General features: G+C 44.1%; 3 protein-coding genes and 1 long non-coding RNA gene across 5 annotated transcripts in view; 3 read left to right on the top strand and 1 right to left on the bottom strand.

Annotated features, from left to right (window-relative positions):
- The window catches only part of mapkapk3 (MAPK activated protein kinase 3), a 10,994-nt gene extending 5,101 nt beyond the window's left edge, over positions 1-5,893 (top strand). Inside the window, exons 3-10 of the mRNA XM_056437356.1 lie at positions 1,237-1,301; positions 1,400-1,479; positions 1,588-1,714; positions 2,303-2,378; positions 2,498-2,622; positions 2,980-3,065; positions 3,147-3,227; positions 4,726-5,893. Of these exons, the coding sequence (XP_056293331.1) occupies positions 1,237-1,301; positions 1,400-1,479; positions 1,588-1,714; positions 2,303-2,378; positions 2,498-2,622; positions 2,980-3,065; positions 3,147-3,227; positions 4,726-4,884 (799 nt within the window). The 3' untranslated portion in view covers positions 4,885-5,893. The remainder of the gene's footprint in view (positions 1-1,236; positions 1,302-1,399; positions 1,480-1,587; positions 1,715-2,302; positions 2,379-2,497; positions 2,623-2,979; positions 3,066-3,146; positions 3,228-4,725) is intronic.
- Positions 5,894-7,895: 2,002 nt separating this feature from the next.
- Positions 7,896-18,418, top strand: LOC130208294 (6-phosphofructo-2-kinase/fructose-2,6-bisphosphatase 4-like). Of its 2 annotated transcripts, none has more exons than XM_056437335.1 (14): positions 7,896-8,033; positions 11,176-11,292; positions 11,395-11,491; positions 11,574-11,640; positions 12,171-12,245; positions 12,365-12,421; positions 12,500-12,621; positions 13,567-13,774; positions 13,872-14,018; positions 14,105-14,209; positions 15,479-15,608; positions 15,998-16,060; positions 16,794-16,858; positions 17,722-18,418. In XM_056437335.1, exons 1-14 carry the CDS (start codon positions 7,982-7,984, stop codon positions 17,779-17,781), a joined length of 1,365 nt encoding a protein of 454 aa, XP_056293310.1. In that variant the 5' UTR covers positions 7,896-7,981; the 3' UTR covers positions 17,782-18,418. The 2 variants fall into 2 exon arrangements, with proteins under 2 accessions (XP_056293310.1, XP_056293309.1); XM_056437334.1 differs by lacking the exon at positions 7,896-8,033 and adding an exon at positions 9,207-10,381.
- A 542-nt stretch (positions 18,419-18,960) lies between these two features.
- Positions 18,961-20,821, bottom strand: LOC130208295 (actin-related protein 2/3 complex subunit 4-like). Its single transcript, XM_056437336.1, has 4 exons — positions 20,598-20,821; positions 20,380-20,475; positions 19,964-20,134; positions 18,961-19,481 (listed from the first exon to the last, which is right to left on the bottom strand). The coding sequence occupies exons 2-4, from the start codon at positions 20,437-20,439 to the stop codon at positions 19,476-19,478; spliced, it is 237 nt and encodes a 78-aa protein (XP_056293311.1). The 5' UTR covers positions 20,440-20,475; positions 20,598-20,821; the 3' UTR covers positions 18,961-19,475.
- Positions 20,822-21,103: 282 nt separating this feature from the next.
- Positions 21,104-23,256, top strand: LOC130208393 (uncharacterized). The gene is made up of 2 exons (XR_008834407.1): positions 21,104-21,684; positions 22,581-23,256. It is a non-coding gene; the product is annotated as an uncharacterized LOC130208393 (long non-coding RNA).
- Positions 23,257-23,267: the final 11 nt, after the last annotated feature.

Raw genomic sequence — 23,267 nt, 5'->3', positions numbered from 1 at the left:
GTGTGTGTTTTTCACGCAAATAGGAGATTAAGGCAGAAGCCGTGAAGCTCGATAAAGGTTAAAAGGTCAAAAGGTCGCTCAAAAGTGACGACGTCTTGATCGGGAGATAGAGGGACAGAATTCCTTCTGGGTTTCACAAGTCTACAAACAAACTATCCATAATAAGAACCAGAGTGACTCCAATGTGTGTGTGTGTGAGAGAGAGAGAGAGAGAGAGAGAGGGAGAGAGAGAGAGATTGACGTGCCGACATGTCGCTGAACTTTGTTCTCTTTTCTTGTTTCTCACTTGTGACTGGAGAGAAAAATACAATCATTCAGTGGAAGAAAAGAATCCAAAGAACGACTTCACGGGGATTTTAGAAAGCGATGAACCGGTTCACATCGTCACATTTAATGACAGACTGGCTGTTTGTGTGGTACTGTATGTTGTGGCCTTGTGCGTGTGTGTGTGTGTGTGTGTGTGTGTGTGTCTCGCTTTCAGTGTTCGAGCACTGCATCAGTTCCTCTGAGTGTGTTAATGCACTGTAACCCCCCCCCCCCCCACACACACACACACACACACATCCCACGAGGACCCAAGCGTGGAGTCACGGGCATCAGCGAGGGCAGCTTGATGTTTTCTTGTGATTCCCAAACTCTCTGAACCGTCGTCGGGTCATCGGCCGTTGTGAGGTCACAACGTTCATGAACGTATTTTGTGATAAATCAGCTCTGGATTAGACTGCAGTGAAGAGAAAGCAGCCATATCGCTGTTAAAATGATGAAAAACAGTATAATACTAATAAATAAACAATAAGAATCAACGATACGAATATTTCCCGACTTGCGTGTTTCGGTTGGCGTCACTGTGTCACGACTTTCTCTCAGCTTGTCTTTAGAAATACTGGAAGCAGCTCACAGTTTACAGGTGTGGAGATGTGTGACAGTGATTTGTCAAGCTAATTATATATTTTAGGATGACTAAATAGTGTCATCGCTGTGGTTGAACCAGCTTCAGCGTACTTTGCACCTGATACTCTGTGACTGGAGTGCAGATGCATTATGGGATGTTTGTGCACTACAGAAAGAAAAAACGTGAAAATGGTAATTAAAAAAAATAAGACATGCTCAGTGATCACAACAGTTATTTTTAAATGCTCTGAAGATATTATTACTTTTTATTAAGGTTGATATCTGGCATACAGAGACTGGATTGTCATTGTGCGTGTGTGTGTGTGTGTGTGTGTGTGTCTGCAGTATGGAGGGAGGGGAGCTGTTCAGTCGAATCCAGGTCAGAGGAGACCAGGCCTTCACTGAGAAAGGTGAGGACCGATGGACCGTTGACAGGGGATAATAGATAGACGTTTGTTCCTTTCTTTTCCTTCTGGTTTGAGAGTGTGTTCCCCTCTTTTCCTCCCAGAGGCTTCTGAGATCATGAAGGACATCGCCACGGCCATCGAGTATCTCCACAACATCAACATCGCGCACAGAGACATCAAGGTGAGCGGCAAGCACGACCGCCACGGCAATCATGAAGAATGTTGATCCTCTCCGGGTCATCGAGAGGACATGTTTGTCATATTTGTGTGTTCTTCTCCTGTTAACCAGCCAGAGAACCTGCTGTACACCATTAAAGAAAGAAACGGGGTCCTCAAGTTAACAGACTTTGGCTTCGCTAAGGAGACGACGCTACACAACCCTCTCCAGACCCCCTGTTACACTCCGTACTACGTGGGTATGTTGCTTTATGCTTTTAAAATAGAAAAAAATGTATCTGAACTGGTTGAGGAAAGGCTTGGAAAAATTGTCATGTATTATCTATTATCTAAGTTTATTTCTAATGTTTTATTTCTCATGAATACAATATAACATATTTATTTGCCTCTGACCTCTGTCTGATCTATATATATATAAGTATATATATATATATAAGTATATATATATATTATATGTATATATATATGTATAAGTAGATATATATATTATACGTATATATATGTATATATATATACGTATATATATACGTATATGTATATATATAGATATATTATACATATATATGTATTTATATTCATATATATATTATACATATATATATGTATATGTATATATGTATACATATATATATATCTATGTATACATATATACATATATATATATATTTATATATACGTATAATATATATATGTGTATATATATACATATATATGTATATATATATGTGTATGTATATATATATATGTGTATATATATATACTGTATATATATATATATATTTTTTAATCTATGTTTGTGTCTTCATGTTTTGCCAATGATAAATAAGCTCCTGAGGTTTTGGGTCCGGAGAAATACGACAAGTCATGTGACATGTGGTCTCTGGGCGTCATCATGTACATCCTGTGAGTACCGGGCTGTGGGGCCAATACTAATATTTTGTGTAAGATTAATTTGGTGTATGGATGCCTTCAAACTAAAATCCTTTGAGGTTTTTTAAAGATACTCCCGTCTGTGTCTGCAGGCTGTGTGGCTTCCCTCCATTCTACTCCAACACGGGCCAGGCCATCTCTCCGGGGATGAAGAAGAGGATCCGGATGGGCCAGTACGAATTCCCCAACCCAGAGTGGGCTGAGGTGTCTCAGGAAGGTGAGAGAAAACACACACACACACACACACACACACACGCACACACACACACACACACACACAGGCCCTGTCCACACTCACACTTAAAACATTTGTAAATGCTCCTTTTCCTCTATTCCATTTTTCAAAATACAACCTGCTATCAATGAAATATGAAACGTACATCTTCAACTACACATCTCTGAAAAGTGTAATATGCCATAACTCACTTTGGAAGAGTAATGAATATTATTTGATATATTATATGATATATTTTATGATATATTATATCAGCGGCGCGCCAACCCGTCATATACACACAATGTGCATATATGTGTGTGCTAATAATGTAAATTAAATTTGCTTTTGCTTTTCCAGCCAAAGATTTGATCCACGAGCTGCTGAAGACCGACCCTAACGAGAGAATGACCATCATTCAATTCATGAACCACCCCTGGATTAATGTAAGAAGGGTCACGTACAGATGGGCATTGTACACTTCCTGTCCTGCACATCTGTTTGCTCATATCTACATCTGTCTGCAGAAGTCCATTGTGGTTCCCTCCACTCCGCTGCACACCACCCGGGTGCTGACTGAGGATAGAGAGATGTGGGAGGATGTGAAGGTCAGCAGCACAACAACACTGCCCCCCTCTGGCCACTGACCCACATTACAACCTCTCACTGCTGGGCTTTAGGAGCGTTAGGGTGGCCCCGGTGTGACAGAAATTAAGTATTACACATCTGCAAAATGTATGAGTAGTGAGAGACACATTTAAAAAAAAAGAATTGTAAAAATCAGTGGAGTAGAGGCCGAGATATCCTGACCTTTAGTCTCCAGTAAGGGTCAAGCTCTGAAAGCCTACATTTCCCAGAATGCAACTCGGGAGCAACTTACAGGTATTGTAAATACCCTTATGTTTCTAACTCCTCTCCCTCAGTTTGTAATACTCTTCTCTTTTTTTACTTGTGAGTGTCCAAGCCCCAAACGGGGTATACCCCCTTGGTGACATCACTATGACATCATCGGGTTAATTTTCTCAGCTATGACAAAACTTGAAAACAGAATCACAGAAGACAATTAGCATACTAGCGTTGTTCTATAGACTAAGTCGTACTCAAAATTACTGGTTAACTGATTTTCATGTGTACAAAAAAAAAAAAAAAGGACATTTTATTTTTGGGTGTCTCAACATCTTGATGACCCTCGATGGCCAACAGAAGGAAGCAGTGGCCACAGTCTCACCTGTACTATAAGTGTGGTATAGTTAGTTCAGTGTAACTAACATTTAACACACACACACACAAACACTTTACATTTAACACACACACTTAAACACAGGAGGAGCTCAGGTGCCTTGTGCTGCTATTTGCCCCTGTCAAGTCAATGTGAGTACGTAATGTCTCGGTGGCATCACCTGAGTATAAGTAGCTGTGAATGTGAGAGGAAGTGGAACGATCCTTTACAACAGCTGAATCAGGACGCTCGAAGCGAGAGAACATTTCCTCAAAATCACACGTGCACATTACGCCAGCGTTCAGTTCTGCAACGGGGCGACGCTACGGATTGCACTTCCCAGCAAACCCTTCTCAAAAAGCACGAAAGTGGCCTCAAATCATGGAGGATGAAGGGTTTGGTGGTTTGAACCTTTCCAGGCCTGCAGCTCTCAGTTTGCAGACCAGGTTTCTAAAATGTTTGTCATTTTTAGTCTTTTTTAACGATCTGTGGCCTGTCTCAGCTCCAGCTTCTCTTTGCGATGAATTGATCTTTTCCCAAATTCGTAAAAGTGTTTAAAGTTTCTCTCCACCCTTTTTTCCTGCCCTTTTTCCAATCTTTACCTGCCTACTAGACAACAACAACAAATAATAATTAAACCAAACTAAAACAAACACTAAATCTATCCTATTTTTTTAAGCTAACCTAAATAAAAAAACACATTAAGAATAATTAAACAATTGCGAATGAAATAACTAAATACTCAACTCAAATAAAAAGCTCCTCCAACTACTGCATGCGTATTGACGCCGAGGGGTCGATCATTGTCGCCCCCATCATCGCTGCCCTCGTGGCGTTGCTATGACGATGACTGAACTGACACCCTTCCTCCTCCTCGTCTCTCGCAGGAGGAGATGACCAGCGCTCTGGCCACCATGCGCGTGGACTACGACCAGGTCAAGATCAAAGACCTCGACACCTCCAGCAACCCGCTGCTCAACAAGAGGCGCAAGAAGGCCGCGGCGGGGGGGGGCAAGGGCGGCTCCACGGTCTGCCAGAGCCAGTGAGGGGGGGGGGGGTCGAGAAGAGGGAGGCGGTCGTTGGAGGTCGAGGAGGTGCTCTCTGAAAATAAAAGGGACGACACGTAGGAAAACGACGTGGACCCGAGAGGCGGACGTTCACGGGACTGTGTCGGGACGCGGCGCCGCCCGTTTCCAGCGGTGGAAGCGAAGCTCATCCGTTCACCGCGGTTTTTAATCTCCTTTTGAAATCATTGGTTTTTGTATGACCTCGCCTGTTTGTAAGAGTGTCTGTGTGCAGACGCGGAGTATTTCTGGTGTTTCGTGTTTTCTGAACGATGGGGTTGCCTATTTGTACCTATAGGCACTAGTGTGTGAATCACACACACACACACACACACACACAGACGAGGCAACTGTGGACAGACTGGTGCACTCACTCTGACCCGCGTGGTCTTATTTTCATGTACGCTCATTTACGGCCTTCATTTCAGGAATTCAAGCAGCGCTCACTGCTATTTGTTGTTATTTACATCCACAGGCACTGCAACCCCAGATTAGAGTAGATTAGATATTCCCGTGGGACTAATAAAGGAATATCTCACCTAATCTAATCCAAACAAAATGACAATAAAAATGGCTGCACACTGATTATTATTTCACTCTGCAGACGAACATAGTGTCTTCATTGTGTCCACACACACACACACACACACACACACACAGACACACCTGTCTGCTTCCCGTCGTGTAACGCCTGTGTGTGTGTGTGTGTGTGTGTGTGTGTGTGTGGCGTAACGGCCGGCCGTGCTACACGGATGAGTTGTGACACTTTTCTCGAGGAAGGTTCTTGAGCGAGTTTGTGTGCGTGTGTGTGTGTGTGTGTGTGTGTGTGTGTGTGTTTATGGAGGCTGATTGAAATGCCTGCAGTAAATAGGGGCCGCAGTTTCGCTTCACGTTCTCGCATCGGCCGGACGGCGTCCGCCAGGTACATCCGCTCCGTGTCGAGATTGGATTTGTTCATCCGGTTTGTAAATAAAAACTTTATAAAGCAAAAGCCTCGCGTGGACCGACGTGTTTTCCTTTTTTCTCCGAGGACCTCAGAAGCGCCGCTTTTGTATCGCAGGCTTTGTGAGGGCCGCTATAAATAACGGCGCGCTCTTGACTCGGCGCTCGACCGGAAAAGGTCAACAATATTAAGTTTAGATTACACGTTGAGTACCTCTCCCCCACTTCCATCACATGGTCCCTCTCGCAGTATTTAGGTGATGGGTTATGGGAAGCTTATCATTTAAAAAAAAACTTGGCTTCCCTGCCGTAAATACAGGATGTCGGCCATTATTAGACGTGGCCGACGCAGAGCACGCGCCCTCAGCTGTTGTTTGGTGCTCCGTGTCTTTGGTGGAATTTTACAATGTTTTGCAAGTGACATATTGCCTCATAAGGAAGGCAGTACTTTTCCTTTGTGAGGCAGCCATCCCGTAGAGGAGAGAGTCATAATTACAGCGTTTATTTGTGACACCATTATAGTGTTGACATAATAGTGCCTCATGCATGACATATTTGCGTTACCTCCCACAACAAGTCGCTGATCCTCCCCCTCCGCCGCCCTTGACACAGGCTCATGGAGAAACCCGAATACATCAGCTCTCATTAGGTCAGGGGTCAACAGTTCGGTTCGGTAAAGGGGTCAGTTTATTTTAGCAACATTCATAAGAGAGACGTAAGGCTATAGGTCTTAAATACTTGAGTTGGATTTAGTTTTGCATCATTATTATGTTGGGGATTCGATTGATTCATATTATATTCACATATTTTAATATCAGCTACATTCAGACACAGTAAAATACATCATATCTCTACAAAAACTGTGTAATAAAAGTTGTATTCTGAGGTGGAGTTATGGATGATTACATTTTTTATTGGATTGTTGTATGGAAATTGTGTTAGCCATACATCCAACTTGTACAGCCGCCCCAGGCTTTCCATAATAAGTTATTGTATGTTAAACTTAAGTTAAAACATAGCGAGACAGGTCTGACTACGTGTCAGTGTGACGGCATGCTGCCTGAAGCCCGGGTGTGTGTAGGGGCAGGGGGAGTGTGTATACATGCAGGTGGAGTGTGTACGTGCAGGACGAGTGGGGGTTTAGATCACTCCGCCTTTTGGCGAGGAATGCGCTAAAGGTCAGAGAGACATGTGACCTTCTGACCTTCAACTCAGTCTCTGTCATGCTCAGTCCAAGTTGTCTAAAACCGTCAGATAGAGATCCATTCGTTCCCTTTCTTTATGTTTCGTGTTGCGTGGCCTCCGTGGGTGTGAAGAACTCAACCATCTCCCTGATTTCTTCCTCTGTGTGTGTGTGTTTTCCAAAGATGTGCAGTTAAAGGCCTTGTGCTTGACAATAAGTGGCACCAGTGTCACATGTCACAAGGGTATCACCCTGAAGCTCACTCTTAATGTCTACAGGTCTCTTGTTGTCCTCACTTATCCCACCTCGGAGTAAACGTATGTGTTGTGTTTAGATGTCTTCATGTTCCCCCGCCACGCCCTAAATGCACACATTCAACAAACAACGTGTAAGTCGTGCGCCCATCCTGGATTTGAGGGTTGTCAAAACAAAGTGATGAAAATCCAAGTTTAAGAGAAAGCGCAGATCAATTAGGGAGTTCATTTCAATCTGATATCAAGGACTCTCTGGGTTCTGCTTATGACGAAAAGACGGAAGTAACAATTAAACGTGGGCCACTTTGATGCGTTTACTGGTAAAACAGGCTCTGCAAGTTAGACTGCTGCTGGGAAACTTGAAAACTCTTCCTTGTGCCAGTTCCTACACGTACACAACATTGGAAGATGTAACTACAGGGGAGTCTGGCATGTTTCCAGCAATGCGTGTCCTAAAGTGCCAAGAAATGGAGCAACTTCATCCCTGTTGGGACACGGGGGACGTCTCTAGAGCAGTCAAGTGGTGGTTGGGGTGGAGGAGGGGGGCGGGGGGGAGGGGGGGCAGGTAGGCTGCTACCTCTTGGTCCCGAGGTCTGTGTGTGTGTGTGTGTGTGTGTGTGTGTGTGTGTGCGTGCGCATCAGTGAGAGAGAAGCGCTCACGTACACACTCCGCTGCGCTCCATCCGACCGACAGCCCGCGATGAGAGGCTGCTCCAGCTGCACCAAGCTCCCCCAGAGCCCGGACCAGGCGGGTAAGACGCGTCGCTTTGCCGGCTCCGGTAGTCCCGGTGCGTGGTGCGTGTTTATTAAATGGTGCATCTTTAAACCCGGATGACGGAGGGTCGCGGAGCCCCGGTGCCCAACTGCCCCCGCCGGGATCTTTACCCCACATAACGACCACGAGCGACGGTATTTTATTACCGCGCGCAGCCTGCGCGTAACCGCGGAGGGAGACACGGTGATGGAGTTGGAGCTGCTGCCGAAACAAACAAACAAAACAAAACAAAACAAATCACTTAAATGCTTCCTGAAGCGGAGCTCCTCGGTTTCTTTTTCTGTTTTGAATATTTTTGTTTCTCATATCGTGATGGAGATGCCGCGCTCACGGTTGAGGGGTTTGCGACTTCTGGCTGATTATGTTATTGTGTACTTCTATGTTGGTTCTTGCTTTGCGACACAGTGTGTGTGCGTGTACGCGCGCGCGCGTGTGTGTGTACTATATTGGGGAATGACTTGTCCAGCGTATATGGGGCTAAAAGCTGCAGCCACCAGAGCCAGGCAGCTGCTGCGTGGAGCTGTTTCCGGTTCACAAAGTATGCGAGACTATGTGACATGTACCCCCCCCCCGAACAGTGCGCATGCGCAAACTGCCAGCTGCTGTTTACACATGCACGCTTTATGCAGTTAAGATAAGCTTCATAAAATAATTCATGTTGCCTGACCAACGTGTTTGCATCTGACCATGTTTACAGTCTATGTGCCGCAATGTGTATACTTGTTTTAATACACAGAGCTAAAAATATATCCAGCTCGATAGTGTGCCATGTATGCATGGACCTGATGCACCTGACATGTATTATACTCACATTCAGGGAATTTGAGAGAGGAGCTATTTAATTCGAACAACTTCCATCTCACCATATCTAGGTCACCAGGCCCCTTTGCTCTAAAGATTGACTGTACAGCCTTATATAATCAGTGCATCAGATAGTTCAGGTCACATGCACATCAATTCAATCCAGCACGACACCCCAAAGTCCTGTCTGTGTCAGGCCTAACGTGTTCGGTTGTTGTGGACACTTGTGTAAGTGTGGCTGTGTTTGCATGTGATAGCAGAGTGAATGGACTCTGGCATGAGATGGACAGAATATTAGAGACACCGTGATATCAATACTCTGACCCCCCCCCCCCCCCCCCACACACACACACACACACACACACACATTCTGTAACTCATGACCATTACATCGATATGAATTGCATCACAGGTGTGTTGTATACACTTTAAAAGTGTGGGTCAACAACACACACAGACAGCGAAAGGAGGAGAGCAATGCTGCCCCTCGTGGCCACTGTCAGGTCATGCTTTCTGGGATTACCTTGAATGCCTCCTGGATAAAATATAGATGCAATATTGTATATAACATTTGTCACTTAGTAATGGCCGATGTAGTAAAGAGATGGTGTTGCATTATTGTCACAATAGATCTTTTTTTCCACGTAATACATTTTGGGCTAAATTGAGAATATCTCTACTTGTCTTTGCTCCTCAATGGTTGGATTTCCGCTTAACTGTTATGAGGAACATTTCATCACAAAGAATAACTCGTAATGAATACGGCCCCAGGTGTTTTGAGTCATTCTGGCTGAATATATCTACTTATATAAATATTTATGATATAAACATAAATATGTGATGCATGTAACAGCTTTTCTTTGGATGACCAGAAACCGGCCTCAAAGTAAACACCAATAATGCACTTTTTAACTGCTTGTATGTATAGTCCTGCGGCCCCAAGTGTCTAAAATAATAACTAATTGGCTAACTAACTTATGACAGTAGACCTTTTTCACTGCAGGCAGAAACTATTAGTTTTACTATACACACATGGGTATTTCTGAAAACCTATTTTGTGAAAGGGGGTTTAAAATAAAAGTTGCATCACTCCTTCAGTATCTACTGTTGTTGACAAAAACAAGAGTTATCCTGGTAAAGCAGCTCTGAACAGCGTGTTTTCTGGCTTCGCGCAGCTAATGTCACTTACGGTGAAGCAGAAGATGCGCTGCGCCGGTATTACGGTCATTACGGGCACCCGTTGATGGAGCACGTGACCTCACAGCTCAGAGAGCGAGAGAGCGCATGCGCGCGCTACCGGTCAATCTCCATCACCAGCGCGGATGAAACACCGGTCACATTCAGAGCAGCATCAGGGGAAAAGGCCCCGCGTCCCCGCCGCGGCCGCCTCCACCTCGGCACCAGACGGAACGATGGACAACACGACGCCGGTGAAACCGTGGGAGCTCACCCAGAACCCCCTGAAGAAGATCTGGATGCCGTGTAAAAATGGCCTTCCCGAAAAGCACATTTCTCAAAGAAAGGGTGCGTATGACGACGTGCCGTCACTCGCGAGCGTCTTTTCGCCGGTAGCGGTTGAACGGTTACATACCGGTTCTCGGTGTGTTGTATTTGCGCGTGTGTGTTAGTTTAACGAAGTCACGCTAACCGTGTACCTAAACCCGCCGTGACGCGCTCGCTAACGTTACAGTTCGCGGCGACCGGCTGTGGCTGGAAGAGGAAGAGTATCCCAGCAGTCATGTGAGCTCCTTGCCCCCCGCTGTGCGTTGGAGCTGCGGCCTGAACAACAACAACAACAACAACAACTCGCATGGCATTAAACGTCCTGAGCTCGTGGTGGATAACAAATGAAATGGGAGTGAAGATGGTTTTGGGAAAAGTAAAAACAACAACAACATGGATGTGTAAGTGCAGACAGCCAGCTGTGCCCTCCTCTCAGTGAGTCAGCCCCCACCCCGCCCCCATCCCATACTATTACAAACAACTTGTGTTAAAACGTGGTCATTGTCTTCCAAGCGGCCCCCCGCCGTGTCGCCCTCTGGCCCAGTCACCCAAGTGTGGAAACCATCGCTCGTTGGCTCGTCTCCTGACTCTGGGGGAGTTGGAGCGTTTCACAACCCGCCCTGACCTCTGCTCGCGGCTCGCGATAGCCTCACACTGCTGTGATGTGACTTTGTCTTCGTCGTGGATCGCACACGATTATGAACAATATCATATTTAGTGTTAATGTGCTTGTTCGCAACCGTCCTCCATGGCGTAACGTTGCGACGAGCGCCTGACTTACGCTTTCTTTCCCCTCTCCCATCTCTTCATCGCAGTATGTATGACCAACTGTCCCACCCTGATTGTGACGGTGGGCCTTCCTGCCAGGGGGAAGACCTACATCTCCAAGAAGCTGACCCGCTATCTCAACTGGATCGGGGTGCCCACCAGAGGTACGGCGTCTCGGGCTCGAATGAATAGTTTCGCAGAGAAGATTTAAGAGGCACGTCGCACGTTTCACGTGTCCTTTTGTCTCCGCCTTTCCCTTTTTTTAGAGTTCAACGTCGGGCAGTACAGGAGAAAGTGTGTAAAGATCTACAAGTCCTTTGAGTTCTTCCGTCCAGACAACGAGGAGGGGTTAAAGATCAGACGGTGAGAGGCCCAGGACTGCCATAAACGTGTATTCAACCACCAACCATGTGACTTTTTAAACGCGATCTTCTGATCTTTGCAGTCAGTGTGCCTCGGCGGCGCTGAACGACGTGCGACAGTATCTCGCAGATGAGGGAGGCCAAGTGGCGGTGGGTCACGTGCTAAACGCTGTTTTACGGTTTCGGCGGTTCAGCGTCAATTGTGGCGTGTAATGCAAAAAAAACCTAGAACGGGCACTCGGTAGAGCGCATACCTTCACATATCACAAGATTGGGCATTGAATTATGAACATGTTGGCATTAGTTGCCAATTGGATACAAATTGACCGAGCTATGGTAAAAAGAAGATTTTGACCTTTTCTTGACCTTTGACCCGATCGATCGCAAAATCTAATCAAATGGTCCCCGGATAATAACCAATCATCCCACCAAATTTCATGCCATTCAAGAAGATGTTGACCTTTTGATGACCTTTGACCCGATCGATCCCAAAATCTAATCAAATGGTCCCCGGATAATAACCAATCATCCCACCAAATTTCATGCGATTCGGTTTAATACTTTTTGTGTTATGCGAGTAACACGCATACAAATAAATAAATAAATACACGGGCGATCAAAACATAAGCTTCCGCATTTCCAATGCGAAGGTAATAAAATGCGTGTCTATGTTGAAACAGGTTTTTGATGCAACGAACACCACCAGAGAAAGACGGGAAACCATCATCCAGTTTGCAGAGCAGAACGGCTTCAAGGTAACACGGGAGGACACGAGTGAGCGTCCTAGAAGGAGGAGGAGCAGGACCGTCGTATCCGTACCTCCTGCTCCTAATCCGTCTCTATGCTCGACTGGTTCCTTCTCCGTCTCTCTCAGGTGTTCTTCGTGGAGTCCGTGTGCGAAGACCCGGACATCATACAGGAGAACATCGTGGTAAGTGGAACGAGTTCATCTCAAAGCTCCGTCCGAGTCGCGCGCTCCGCCGCTTCTCACCGCCGTGTCTCCGTTCAGCAAGTGAAGCTGGGCTCCCCCGACTACACCAACTGCAACACGGAGGAAGCGGTGGAAGATTTCATGAAACGGATCAAGTGTTACGAGAACACCTACGAGCCGCTGGATGAAGTCCTGGACAGGTGAGGGGAGGGAGAGTCATTTCACCAGAACAACAATGACGTCATTCAATGTTTCTCATGCGTAGAAATTAATTATTTTTAATTAAGAAAAAGCAAATAAGTGAGAGATCAGGGAAATGTTTTCAGAATTAATTTCTTTGACTATATATATATCTATTTATATATATAATCAAATTAATTAATTCTGAAAACATTTATATATATATATAAATGTTTTCAGAATTAATTTCTTTGACGATATATATATAGTCAAAGAAATTAATTCTGAAAACATTTATATATATATATATTATATAAAGTGCTTCAACATTAATTTGACCATTTAGCTTTTTGCTCATATTGTCAGATTTAATTAAGCTAAACTTCCAAAGGTTGTTATGCCATTAATAATGTAGGATAGTCCTTTACTGCAGTGGCCTTTTGCTTTTCAAGTGAGGTCAAGAGTAAACATGTTCCGGTCTTTACATACAGGGTTCGTACGGTCATGGAATACCTGGAAAAGTCATGGAATTTTAAAATGGTTACTTCCAGGCCTGGAAAAGTCCTTTTGGGAAAAACAGTTTGGGAAAATCATGGAAATATGTTATATTCATATGTTCATTTACACAGTTTGATTATAAGAATACACATTTTAACTCTTTTAATCAAACTATTTTCTCATTTAAGGTGTACTCATCTATACACAGATTTCACGAAATGTTTGGTCATGGTAATTTGGTTTAAATTCATGGGAATCCATAAATACATAGTGTGAATATGTGGCACCTCACAAAATGTAATAACTTAATCTGGCATAAGTCAGATTTCAATCTTTTGTCGCATGTTTTATTTTCGGCATCATCATCCTTGTATAGTTTTACTTTATTATGCTTCTCAAAGTGTCCGCTGGCTCGGCTCGGTCGGTGTTCAACCGGAGGCGATGACGTGTCTGCGTTCTCCTCTCAGGGATCTCTCCTTCATTAAAATCATGGACGTGGGTCAGCGCTACCTGGTCAACAGGGTGTTGGACCACATCCAGAGCCGCATAGTCTACTACCTCATGAACATTCACATCACGCCGCGCTCCATCTACCTGTGCCGCCACGGCGAGAGCGAGCTCAACGTCAACGGTCAAATCGGTGGAGACTCCGGCCTCACGCCGAGAGGGAAAGAGGTAGATCTTTTTCATCGGGATGAGGTCAGCTTTTTTTCCCATTTTTTTTCCACAGAGGTATATACCATTTTTTTCTTCTTCCCCCTTCTCCATTAAGTTTGGAAAGAGGCTGAGCCAGTTCATCCAGGCTCAGGGCATCAGCGACCTGAAGGTGTGGACCAGTCAGATGAAGAGAACCATCCAGACGGCCGAGGCTCTCTGCGTGCCCTACGAACAGTGGAAGGTCCTCAACGAGATCGATGCCGTGAGTAGCACCGCGCCCCCGACCGCTCAGCCGGCGCCGCCATCGTCCGCTCGCGCGCATGCGGTGCTAACAAAGTGTCATTTCAGGGCGTGTGCGAGGAGATGATGTACGAGGAGATCCAGGATCACTTTCCTCTGGAGTTCGCTCTGAGGGATCAGGACAAATACCGCTATCGGTACCCCAAAGGAGAGGTCAGTGAATTCCACTTGACTGCTAGTCATGTAACTGAAGTTTTTTTGTGTCTTTTAACATTGAAGTAGCATGCCGTCCTCCCCGTTGTGAAAAGTAGGACACACACACACACACACACACACACACTCATCGAGACTCGCACGTCCCGACAAACACAACTAGAATGGGCACTCTGTAGCGCGCATACCTTCGCATATCACAAGATTGGGCATTGAACATGCCTTCCCGCATATCACAAGATTGGGCATTGAATTATGAACATTTTGGCATTAGTTGCATGCCAATTGGATAGAAATTGACCGTGCTAATGGTAAAAAGAAGATTTTGACCTTTGACCCAATTGATCCCAAAATCTAATCAAATGGTCCCCGGATAATAACCAATCATCCCACCAAATTTCATGCGATTCAAGAAGATGTTGACCTTTTCATGACATTGACCTTTGACCCGATTGATCCCAAAATCTAATCAAATGGTCCCCGGATAATAACCAATCATCCCACCAAATTTCATGCGATTCGGTTTAATACTTTTTGTGTTATGCGAGGAACACGCATACAAATAAATAAATACACGGCGATCAAAACATAACCTTCCGCATTTTCAATGCGACGGTAATAAACCTGTGTCCACACGGCGTCCGGCCACTTACTCTCTGCTAATGAGGCTCAATCTGGACAAGCAGCCTCGTAGAATGATTTGGCTAAACACCAGATTACAGTCAACAAAGGCTTCATATCAGTGAGTGTGTGTGGTCGGGTTCTGGTCGGCCCCCGCCTTAAGTCCATCCCATTACCTCCATTAGCCCAACACAGGGAGATGGATACGGGCGTTAGCTGGCGACGGGGCTTTGGAGGATCTTGTTAAAGCTGCTGTCGGCCGAGACTAGACGACCCGCTGAAAGGTCAATCTGTTTACAGATGGATTATTCAGCAGCCCGGGAAGGAAGTTTAAATCTCCCGATTTACGACACATTTGGAAAGGTGTTGTCGTTCTCTCCCGCAATAGGAAATGAAAAGATGCGGCGGGAGCCGTCTTTAGCTCGTAACAACGGTTCTGGATTAAAACACAGATTAGCACTTCAGTGGCACTAAAATAGCTCTTATTATGGTACTTTTGTAGTTCGACTATGTTGAGGAAATGTTACTTTCTGTATTCTCGTTGCTCTTAGTTTGTACTCTAGGTTGAATGCACTTATTGTAAGTCGCTTTGGATAAAAGCGTCTGCTAAATGACAAGTGATGTCATGTTCCATCTCTTCTGGCTCAGTCGTACGAGGACCTGGTGCAGCGGCTGGAGCCCGTCATCATGGAGCTGGAGCGGCAGGAGAACGTGCTGGTCGTCTGCCACCAGGCCGTCATGCGCTGCCTGCTGGCTTACTTCCTGGACAAGACGGCCGGTCAGTCCTGAAGCCCCGAAGGCGGCGGCCGTTAAATCAAACACGCATGACTGCGTCAGAGGTTGTGGGGAAATGTAGACGGTCAAGAAATCCACTAAGTAGAAGTAGATAATGTAAATTGATGGGATAGGGTATTAACTATGAAAGGGTGGTTTAATCCTTCACAAACAATTTTATATATCATTTTTTATTTCATTCTACATTGTAAATAGTATACAACGAATGGCTCTTGTCCTTCTCCTCCAAAGACTTCATTGCACTTCCAGGTGTCTGTTAACTCCTTCCTGTCCTGGCCATGAACGTTCTCCCCTTGAAGATCCAGCACGAGGGATCGTGGGAAGCCGTGTGTGCGAGTGATGTTCAGGAACGTTCTTTGCTTGTCTTCACAGAGGAGCTGCCGTACCTGAAGTGCCCGCTGCACACCGTGCTGAAGCTGACGCCCGTGGCCTACGGTAAGACTGCTCTCCTCTCGGTGTACGCCGCACAGGACTTTGGGTTTTCACGGGAATTATTTATAAAACAATTCTTGAGTTATAAATATAATTAAAAACGTATTTATATGGAAGATGTATGTGGTAGTATATATAAATATATATAATATTTAAATTTTATATTAATTTTCTGATTTATTTCGATTTAGGATAGGAATTTATAAGCATTTTTTGCTTCTACCTATACCTTTTCAGTCTTTCTCTTTTGTATATTATATAGGATAATATTGTATTGTATTTGATTGACTGAATAAAATACACAAACAAAACTAGAACGGGCACTCGCTAGAGCGCATACCTTCGCATATCGCAAGATTGGGCATTGAATTATGAACATTTTGGCATTAGTTGCATGCCAATTGGATACAAATTGACCGTGCTATGGTAAAAAGAAGATGTTGACCTTTTCATGACCTTGACCTTTGACCAGATTGATCCCAAAATCTAATCAAAAGGCCCCCGGATAATCACCAATCATCCCACCAAATTTCATGCGATTCGGTTTAAAACATTTTTTGTTATGCGAATAACACGCATACAAATAAATAAATAAATACACGGTGATCAAAACATAACCTTCCGCATTTTCAATGCGAAGGTAACAATGTTATTCCTATTTCTAATGAACAGAAAGAGGGTCACGAAAAGCACTTTTCTGCCACCTGAACTAATACAAATGCATTTTCCGTCTCAGGCTGTAAAGTGGAGTCCATCAGCTTGAACGTGGAGGCAGTCAACACACACAGAGAACGGCCAGAGGTGTGTATTTTGCTAAACACACACACGCATACAAGTTATCCGGGTTGCACCAACTGGTACGTCGGTCATAATCTGCCGTCGGAAGCCCGGCCTAATGGGTTCCCTGGTCGCACCATCGAGGCTTAGACCGCCGTCTCACTCGGACCGGGCGTGAATCTGAGACCGGAGCCGGCTCAAAGTCCAAAAACCAAGTCGTAAAAATCATGTATCTACTAGACTAGGCTAACGTGTGTGTGGCCAATAAGATGCACAACGATGAGCCATGTTTGCCTCATGGGAAGTATATTCGGTTAGTTTTCCTTTTCCATCGTCCTCCGTGAGAACTTCGACGTCGTTAAGACTCGGCTTAAGTTCAACCGCCGCAAAGTCCGTGATAAAGACGGGCTTATTAGTAAACCACGGCCGGAACATCGCGATGTTTCGCCGCCACCGCAGTTGTTTTTGATATCGGCGGCGTGAAATCGCGACGAGCTCGGAGCAGATTTACGTCTCGGATCGGTGCGTGAGTAATGTTTTTATCGGGACGACGGCGGTGACCAGTGCCGCGTTCACACCGACACGCTTTACAGCTCACTCGCACGACTATTTGTGGTTTAGTCGTTTCATTCGTGCTGGACGTGCCAGAAGGGGCGTGGCTTATCTCTGGAAACGGTTATCGACTCGGCGTCGGGTGAAATTTTCGCTTTGCGTCATTCGTGCAACCCGGAGAATGTTTGCTTTATTCAAATCCATTTGCACGACAGACTCATGACTGAGAGACACAAACACACCTCCATATATGTGTGTGTGCAGTGGTTTTAGTATCTCCCTTGTGTTTTCATACCTCCCCTCTTTGTGTGTTTTCCTTCTTTCCTCTGGAACAGAACGTCGAAGTGTCGCGGATGTCCAAGGAGGCTTTGGTCACAGTGCCGGCTCACCAGTGAGGCAGTAGCCCCGCCCCCATCCTCCTTTACCCTCCTTTACCCTCTGCAGCTTCTAGTCTTCCTTTTTGATTGAATCACCCGCCACCGTTCTGACCTTTTTTTCTTTTTCCTCCACTGGTATTTTAACACACGATGATGATGATGATGATGGTGGTGGTAATTGACTGGAATCCAGTTTCTAATTTTGGCACGGATCTCGTGTCTCGAGCGCGTTCTCCCATTTTTGGAGAATGGATGAAAAGCTGATGAAGGGTTTCTGAACCGATGCTGTGAAGCAAAGGAATCGAGCATCTTGTTGTTGTTGTGAAGTTTGTTTTCTTTATATATTTTGCCTGCTGAACTGATTTCACGATGTTAACTTGTCTCGATTCATTTTTCCATTGGTAGAAGTCGGGTCACTCTTAGTTTGACAGAAGTTGTGCCTTTTTTTCTATATGTTGCACATTTAAAAAAAATCAACTCTTGTTTATTTTCTTATCGAATGTCCTCGTTTGCAGCCTCTTGTTGTCGGATGTTTAACACTAATGAAGGTCCTCCAGGTACGCTCATTGTTTCTGTTCAACAATGTGAAGAAGCCTACAGTATAACGAGAGGAAATATTTCTGTTATGTTCCTAAATAAACTGAATTTAACTTTATCATGAATCCTCATCGCACCCTTCTTGTGCCTCATTTTAGAAAATCTCTCTTAATATCTGAAAGTTAGGATCGTGGGTTGAATTATTTACCTTGGAATAGAGGGCCTCGAAGGTTTATCTCAAGATGAAACGTGTCTAGACTGCAGAGCCCAAGTTGATATGCTCTACGTGGTTCTGTCTTCTCAACGGTCTAAAAACCCTAAAAATATGACACTCTTAAACCGGCAAATATTCACACTTGTGACATTTGTGTATATCTCCAAATGCTGCTGTCGGTGGATTCATTGACTAATCGTGTGTTTACTGAGAACATGTGGAAGGTGCCAGTAAGATGGTACAAATAATAATAGTGGTGACGGTGCTAGCTGATGGAGGTCGGACTGAGTTCACTGTGTGTGTGTGTGTAGAAGTATTTCTGCTTTAAAGAGAGCAGTCAGCTGTAGCACTTCCTCTTCCCCTCAGCAGAGATAAGTATAAAGAGTGCTGATGAAAAACTGTTTAAAAAGCAGCACCAATGTTATTTAAATAGGAACACCAAAAGGTATAAACAAGGGACTTTTATTATATTTCATAATTATTTTTTCAGACGTGTTTTTTTTGGTGGCTTCTTGCTTCACGACAGGCACACTACGGACTACTTTCCGCAAACATGGCGGTCCTGAACAGACATTTTGAAAAACTAAATTGAAGAAAAAAATATATATAAACCACGATGACGGATGACGCAGACTCGCGCACAAAAAAACAGAAACCTAGCCGGTGTATTTGCCACAGCGCGCTCTCGGTGCCCCTGTAGTCATGGCAACCAACTTGATTAATACTTGTATGGACCCGCCTTTGAATTGGGGATTTGTTCTACGTGGCTGAAAAATGAAATATTTCATTATATACAGTCATTGATAAAAAGGAGTACTGGGAAATACTCGAGAAGGGCGCCAAAGCTGTCCTCTCCGGAATGGTCACGTTCCTCTCATCTCCTCTCTGATTGGCTGTTCACTCCTGTAGTTTTCCCGCTCTTTCGGAGCGTCTTCCCAACTCGTGTGGGACCAACAAGCCATCAGAACTGGAGAGGAGAAATGTTATTAGTGTCCACTGTGACCATTTAGGTCTCATATACATAAACATATATATATATGTGGATATTTATATATATATATACACACATATATGTTTGTGTGTGTATGTATATACATACATATATACACATATATGCATTCATACATATATGTATATATATATGTGTGTATATAAATATACATATATATACACATATATATATAAATTCATATACATGTATATATATATATACATACACCACGCACATACGTATATATATATATATCAATTATATTATACACATACACACATATATATAAATTATATTATATACATACACATATATATATATATATGTGTATGTATATATATATATATAAATATATTTATGAAAAGCAGAGGGTAAGTGTCTCACGTTCTGCATAGAAATTATATTATACACATACACAGACATATATATATATGAAAAGCAGAGGGTAAGTGTCTCACGTTCTTGAGGAATTCCTCAGCGACGATGCGGGCCCTGGCGTTGACGGACAGCTTCATTTCGCTGATCTCCTTGTCGATCTCCTCCATGAAGTGGATGACGTAGTCCACCAGCTTGTGTTTGTACATCTGCTCCGTGTGGAAGTTGGTGATCAAGAAGCTGATGTCGTATCCCTGAGATCACAGCGCGAAGGAGGAAAGAAGAACGGGAGGCATGACGTCGCGGTCAAGGGAGGATAGAGGGACTTTGTGCATGTGGATAGTTTCACACATCTGCACCGTCTGACCTTTTTGATTTATAAGGCGAGCACTGTTCCTGTTTTTCGGTCTTCCTCTTTAATCATTCTGCTTTTTGTCACTTTAATTCTATTAATACAAAACCCAGATTGCCCGTGTATCTATTTCTCTCTCTCTCTTACCTCTACCGGTTTCCTCCTGAGAATGAAGAAGTTCTCCGCTCTCATCATCATGAAGCGCATGAACTTGTGGCAAAGGATCTTCTCAATCTCATCGGCCTGCAGTGAAGAAGTGCTTTTTTACATTTTAAATGCATTTTAGACCGTGAAAGACGATTAACAAATGTGCGCTGTGCATAGCCCATAACCAATAACAACCCCCTGCTGTTATTTTAAATCACCTGTTTGACAGCAATGCTGACTCTGACGGAGTTGATGGATCCCTCAATGAGAACCTTCTCCTTGTCGTTGCGGCTGATCACCACGGGTTGAAGCAGCAGCTCCTTGCTGCTCCTGTGGCCATGACAGAGAACATTCTATACATTGCCGTGTTTCATGGAGAATCTGCGTGACTCTTAAAAGAGACCAGTTAAACTGTCAAATCGTCTCATTGTATTAAAAAAAAGAACGTCAAATGGGGCCCCGTTGGCCAATTTCAAGGCCTTGCTCGTGCTTGTGTGTCATTTGTTCTATTTCTTTCCCCGTTCTCAGTTTTCCACTGCATGTTTGCACAAGTCTGCACTATTTATAAAACAATTCTTGAGTTATAAATGTAATTTAAAAACGTATTTATATGGAAGATGTATGTGGTAGTATATATAAATATATATAATATTTAAATTTTATATTAATTTTCTGATTTATTTCGATTTCAATTTAGGATAGGAATTTATAAGCATTTTTTGCTTCTACCTATACCTTTTCAGTCTTTCTCTTTTGTATATTATATAGGATAATATTGTATTTGATTGACTGAATAAAATACACAAACAAACAAAACTAGAACGGGCACTGGCTAGAGCGCATACCTTCGCATATCACAAGATTGGGCATTGAATTATGAACATTTTGGCATTAGTTGCATGCCAATTGGATACAAATTGACCGTGCTATGGTAAAAAGAAGATGTTGACCTTTTCATGACCTTGACCTTTGACCAGATTGATCCCAAAATCTAATCAAAAGGCCCCCGGATAATAACCAATCATCCCACCAAATTTCATGCGATTCGGTTTAAAACTTTTTTTGTTATGCGAATAACACGCATACAAATAAATAAATAAATACACGGTGATCAAAACATAACCTTCCGCAATTCAAAGCGAAGGTAACAATGTTATTCCTATTTCTAATGAACAGAAAGAGGGTCACGTAAAGCACTTTTCTGCCACCTGAACTAATACAAATGCATTTTCCGTCTCAGGCTGTAAAGTGGAGTCCATCAGCTTGAACGTGGAGGCAGTCAACACACACAGAGAACGGCCAGAGGTGTGTATTTTGCTAAACACACACACGCATACAAGTTATCCGGGTTGCACCAACTGGTACGTCGGTCATAATCTGCCGTCGGAAGCCCGGCCTAATGGGTTCCCTCGTCGCACCATCGAGGGTTAGACCGCCGTCTCACTCGGACCGGGCGTGAATCTGAGACCGGAGCCGGCACAAAGTCCAAAAATCAAATCGTAAAAATCATGTATCTACTAGACTAGGCTAACGTGTGTGTGGCCAATAAGATGCACAACGATGAGCCATGTTTGCCTCATGGGAAATATATAGTATATTCGGTTAGTTTTGGTTTTCTCGATTTAAGATTTCCTTTTCCATCGTCCTCCGTGAGAACTTCGACGTCGTTAAGACTCGGCTTAAGTTCAACCGCCGCAAAGTCCGTCATAAAGACAGGCTTTTTAGTAAACCAGGGCCGGAACATCGCGATGTTTCGCCGCCACCGCAGTTGTTTTTGATATCGGCGGCGTGAAATCGCGACGAGCTCGGAGCAGATTTACGTCTCGGATCGGTGCGTGAGTAATGTTTTTATCGGGACGACGGCGGTGACCAGTGCCGCGTTCACACCGACACGCTTTACAGCTCACTCGCACGACTATTTGTGGTTTAGTCGTTTCATTCGTGCTGGACGTGCCAGAAGGGGCGTGGCTTATCTCTGGAAACGGTTATCGACTCGGCGTCGGGTGAAATTTTCGCTTTGCGTCATTCGTGCAACCCGGCGAATGTTTGCTTTATTCAAATCCATTTGCACGACAGACTCATGACTGAGAGACACAAACACACCTCCATATATATATATGTGTGTGTGCAGTGGTTTTAGTATCTCCCTTGTGTTTTCATACCTCCCCCTTTGTGTGTTTCCCTTCTTTCCTCTGGAACAGAACGTCGAAGTGTCGCGGATGTCCAAGGAGGCTTTGGTCACAGTGCCGGCTCACCAGTGAGGCAGTAGCCCCGCCCCCATCCTCCTTTACCCTCCTTTACCCTCTGCAGCTTCTAGTCTTCCTTTTTGATTGAATCACCCGCCACCGTTCTGACCTTTTTTTCTTTTTCCTCCACTGGTATTTTAACACACGATGATGATGATGATGATGGTGGTGGTAATTGACTGGAATCCAGTTTCTAATTTTGGCACGGATCTCGTGTCTCGAGCGCGTTCTCCCATTTTTGGAGAATGGATGAAAAGCTGATGAAGGGTTTCTGAACCGATGCTGTGAAGCAAAGGAATCGAGCATCTTGTTGTTGTTGTGAAGTATATTTTGCCTGCTGAACTGATTTCACGATGTTAACTTGTCTCGATTCATTTTTCCGTTGGTAGAAGTCGGGTCACTTAGTTTGACAGAAGTTGTGCCTTTTTTTCTATATGTTGCACATTTAAAAAAAATCAACTTTTGTTTATTTTCTTATCGAATGTCCTCGTTTGCAGCCTGTTGTCGGATGTTTAACACTGTAATGAAGGTCCTCCAGGTACGTTCATTGTTTCTGTTCAATGTGAAGAAGCCTACAGTATAACGAGGAAATATTTCTGTTATGTTCCTAAATAAACTGAATTTAACTTTATCATGAATCCT

This window comes from Pseudoliparis swirei, chromosome 18, assembly GCF_029220125.1.
Source record: "Pseudoliparis swirei isolate HS2019 ecotype Mariana Trench chromosome 18, NWPU_hadal_v1, whole genome shotgun sequence".
NCBI classification, from domain to species: Eukaryota; Metazoa; Chordata; class Actinopteri; order Perciformes; family Liparidae; genus Pseudoliparis; species Pseudoliparis swirei.
This window is presented reverse-complemented; position numbering and strand designations above follow the sequence as displayed.

Excerpts from the sequence above, each read along its gene's own strand:
- LOC130208294 (XM_056437334.1), top strand. The coding sequence starts at position 10,180 with ATGAAACACCGGTCACATTCAGAGCAGCATCAGGGGAAAAGGCCCCGC. Across the intron at positions 14,019-14,104 it reads TCCTCAACGAGATCGATGCC|GGCGTGTGCGAGGAGATGAT; the intron begins GTGAGTAGCACC and ends GTGTCATTTCAG. Across the intron at positions 16,859-17,721 it reads CACACAGAGAACGGCCAGAG|AACGTCGAAGTGTCGCGGAT; the intron begins GTGTGTATTTTG and ends CCTCTGGAACAG.
- LOC130208295 (XM_056437336.1), bottom strand. The coding sequence starts at position 20,439 with ATGCGCTTCATGATGATGAGAGCGGAGAACTTCTTCATTCTCAGGAGG. Across the intron at positions 20,135-20,379 it reads TCAGGAGGAAACCGGTAGAG|GGATACGACATCAGCTTCTT; the intron begins GTAAGAGAGAGA and ends CTGTGATCTCAG.